Source organism: Juglans microcarpa x Juglans regia, chromosome 4S (genome assembly GCF_004785595.1).
Source record: "Juglans microcarpa x Juglans regia isolate MS1-56 chromosome 4S, Jm3101_v1.0, whole genome shotgun sequence".
Lineage (NCBI taxonomy): Eukaryota > Viridiplantae > Streptophyta > Magnoliopsida > Fagales > Juglandaceae > Juglans > Juglans microcarpa x Juglans regia.
In genome coordinates, this window is record NC_054601.1 from 6430210 (window position 1) to 6432998 (window position 2789).

The 2789-nt window shown below is 39.0% G+C and overlaps 1 protein-coding gene across 1 annotated transcript; it reads left to right on the forward strand.

Moving 5' to 3' along the window:
- Nucleotides 1–803: 803 nt before the first annotated feature.
- Nucleotides 804–2331, forward strand: LOC121263059 (B-box zinc finger protein 21). The gene is made up of 3 exons (XM_041165841.1): nucleotides 804–1154; nucleotides 1252–1707; nucleotides 1815–2331. The coding sequence occupies exons 1-3, from the start codon at nucleotides 969–971 to the stop codon at nucleotides 2076–2078; spliced, it is 906 nt and encodes a 301-aa protein (XP_041021775.1). The 5' UTR covers nucleotides 804–968; the 3' UTR covers nucleotides 2079–2331.
- Nucleotides 2332–2789: the final 458 nt, after the last annotated feature.

The window sequence follows — 2789 nt, forward strand, 5'->3', positions numbered from 1 at the left end:
AAAATTAAAATCTATACTTATCAGTAGTTACAATATCTCCAGGAAAAACAATAAGATTGCCTACTGACAAAGAATATCAATATTTTATATATTTTAACATATAATAAAATCAATATTACAAATCCAACAATAACGAATATAAGCATAAGTAAAAAATTACAATCTCAATAATAAAAATAAAAGCATATTTGGGAGTGGGGGTGGGGTAAGAGAATTAGATATATATGAGTGATAAGTTAGGGTTTTTTTAGTTTTTAGGGTTAAAAGGGTATAATTGTGATTTTAAAATAAAATTTAAATAGGTTATTGTGAGTTGATTTCTGGTCAAGCAGGTTGATCCGTTATTGACTCATTTATTAATTGTATCTCAACTGATCAACTCGTTTTGACTCGAACCCATTTATATCAAACTTAAACTCATTAATTTTATACTCTTTTTCCCATCTACAAGTTTTAAAGGAATGAACGGAGGGCAGGGAGAAAGACATGGCCTTCTTTTTTCAAAGTGAACACTAGGTTTTTGGTCAAAGCTTTTTTTATATACTTGGGTTTTTGGATGGCTGGGTTTTTAAGCGTTTCCTTCTTATGTTCAAATTTTACGACTCAGCAAACTTTGCCTAACCTCCATCAAGTTGGGGACGATAAATAAAAGTCAAAGTTTTTACTTTTTATTAGAATTTGAAAAGTTGAGCAGAAGAGAAAATTTTAGGTGTCACAGACTCACAATACGTGATACTACCGGTAAATCAAACACAAATACACAGCTTGAAATTTTATCCCTAATTTATTAGCAGAAATCCTTTTGCATACTTTAGTACTGTTATCTCCATCCGCTGTATATTTATCTATTTTTGCAACTTTCTCTGTTCCTTCTCTGGAGGTGTCAATCCAGTCGCACCTGTTTCTTTCTGCCCATCATTTCTGGTACCTTTTCTTCTCTCCTGCCGGCTACCACAAACAACGGATAGATGAAGATCCAGTGTGATGTCTGTGACAAAGACGAGGCCTCGGTGTTCTGCACCGCCGACGAGGCAGCTCTCTGCAACGCCTGCGACCACCGCGTCCACCATGCCAACAAGCTCGCCTCCAAGCATCAACGCTTCTCGCTTCTCCATCCTTCTTCCAAACAAGTCCCACTCTGCGACGTTTGCCAGGTATAACCTGCAAATTAAATTCAAAACCATTTTCTGGGTTGACCCTTCTAGCCACCTTCTTGATTAATCCTTGGTTTTTTCTTGGGTTCGCTTGCAGGAGAGGCGAGCTTTCCTGTTCTGTCAGCAGGACAGAGCGATTCTGTGCAGAGAGTGTGATTTTCCGATTCACACGGCCAACGACCTCACCCAGAAGCATAACAGGTTCCTTCTCACAGGCGTTAAGCTCTCTGCTACCTCTAATGTCTATACCTCCTCCTCCTCAACCACCGTTGCTTCAACCAACAGTTATGATTCTGTTCCCAATCATCACAAATCTCAGCCTGTGAATACCAACAACTCCGTTGCTGCTCCTATTTCAACTTCACAGCCACCTTTGCTGGCCAAAAACTCAGCTTCAAATACAAGTACTACAGCATTAGTCAGTGACAAAGGAGGTGAGAATTTTCCAACGGACCAAACAAGTAGCATATCTGAATACTTGATAGAGACTCTTCCGGGCTGGCACGTTGAGGATTTTCTTGATTCGACTTCTGCTCCCTTTGGTTTCTGTAAGGTTTGCATTGCTAAATCCCAACACGTTTGGTTTTCACCTTCTTGAAAAGTGTTTTTCTTTTTCTGATCTCAAATATGATATTCATTCATTATCTTTGTTGATAGCAGAGTGATGATTGTGTATTGCCGTTTCTGGATGCTGGTCTTGATCAGAGCAATACAGATACTTTCTCGCCCGATATCAGTTTTGGAATCTGGGTCCCTCAACAACCTGCTGCTCTGTGTCCTCCGCAACTGGCTGGGCTCAACGAGAAGAAGGAAGCCACGAATTTGAAACTCAACAGATCAAGGTGCATGGACGATGGTTTCACTGTTCCACAAATTAGCCCTCCCTCCAGTACTTGCCCCAAGAGATCCAGACTTTTTTGGTAGAATGAAAGCGCCTCCAAATCTCGTCAAGGCTCGTGTTCATATTTTCCTGATTTGGCTTGAATGTTGTATGTTTTCTTTTCTTCATTTCTGTTCCTTTTTTTACGTTTTATCTTCTTTTTCCGCTTCTTGAATGTGCTATTGTAACCCAGCGCAGGCTAAGTTTTCGTAGTTTCGTCTGTTGTCCTCCTTGTACTTTTGCAGATGCATGCATCATTTGAACATATCAACAATGCAATTTCCGGAACTTTTCGCTTGTCTATAATGTAAATACGCTGAAATATTTTCAGTTTTCCCTTTGGCGTTAATTGTGATTAACAGTTTGTTTTGGATGTTGAATATATTCAAGTCGACTCAAATTTGACAGAATTTATTATTTTTTAATTGTTCATAAAAAAAAGTTAAATGTGGCGTCCCCAATCTCCCTTATATAAATACACAAGGATTGAGACACCAGGATGGTGACAACACGGTCACACATCCCAACGAAGTGCCAGTATGTGTACATGCAACAGTGTACAAATAAAATAACGCAGCAGATAGTCAACTAAGTACCAGAATTTATTTACAATCAAACATCAGTAAAGATTTAAATAGCAGTTATACAGTCATCCATAAAATAATTTACAATAGTTTTAGATATACAAACGAGTGATCCCAGATCACTCCTCAGGCGGAGCCGTCTCCTCAGGCTCGCCCTCCTCCTCCTCATCA

Coding starts and splice junctions, on each gene's coding strand:
- LOC121263059 (XM_041165841.1), top strand. CDS start 969: ATGAAGATCCAGTGTGATGTCTGTGACAAAGACGAGGCCTCGGTGTTC. Junction 1,155..1,251: donor CACTCTGCGACGTTTGCCAG/GTATAACCTGCA, acceptor GTTCGCTTGCAG/GAGAGGCGAGCTTTCCTGTT. Junction 1,708..1,814: donor CTCCCTTTGGTTTCTGTAAG/GTTTGCATTGCT, acceptor TGTTGATAGCAG/AGTGATGATTGTGTATTGCC.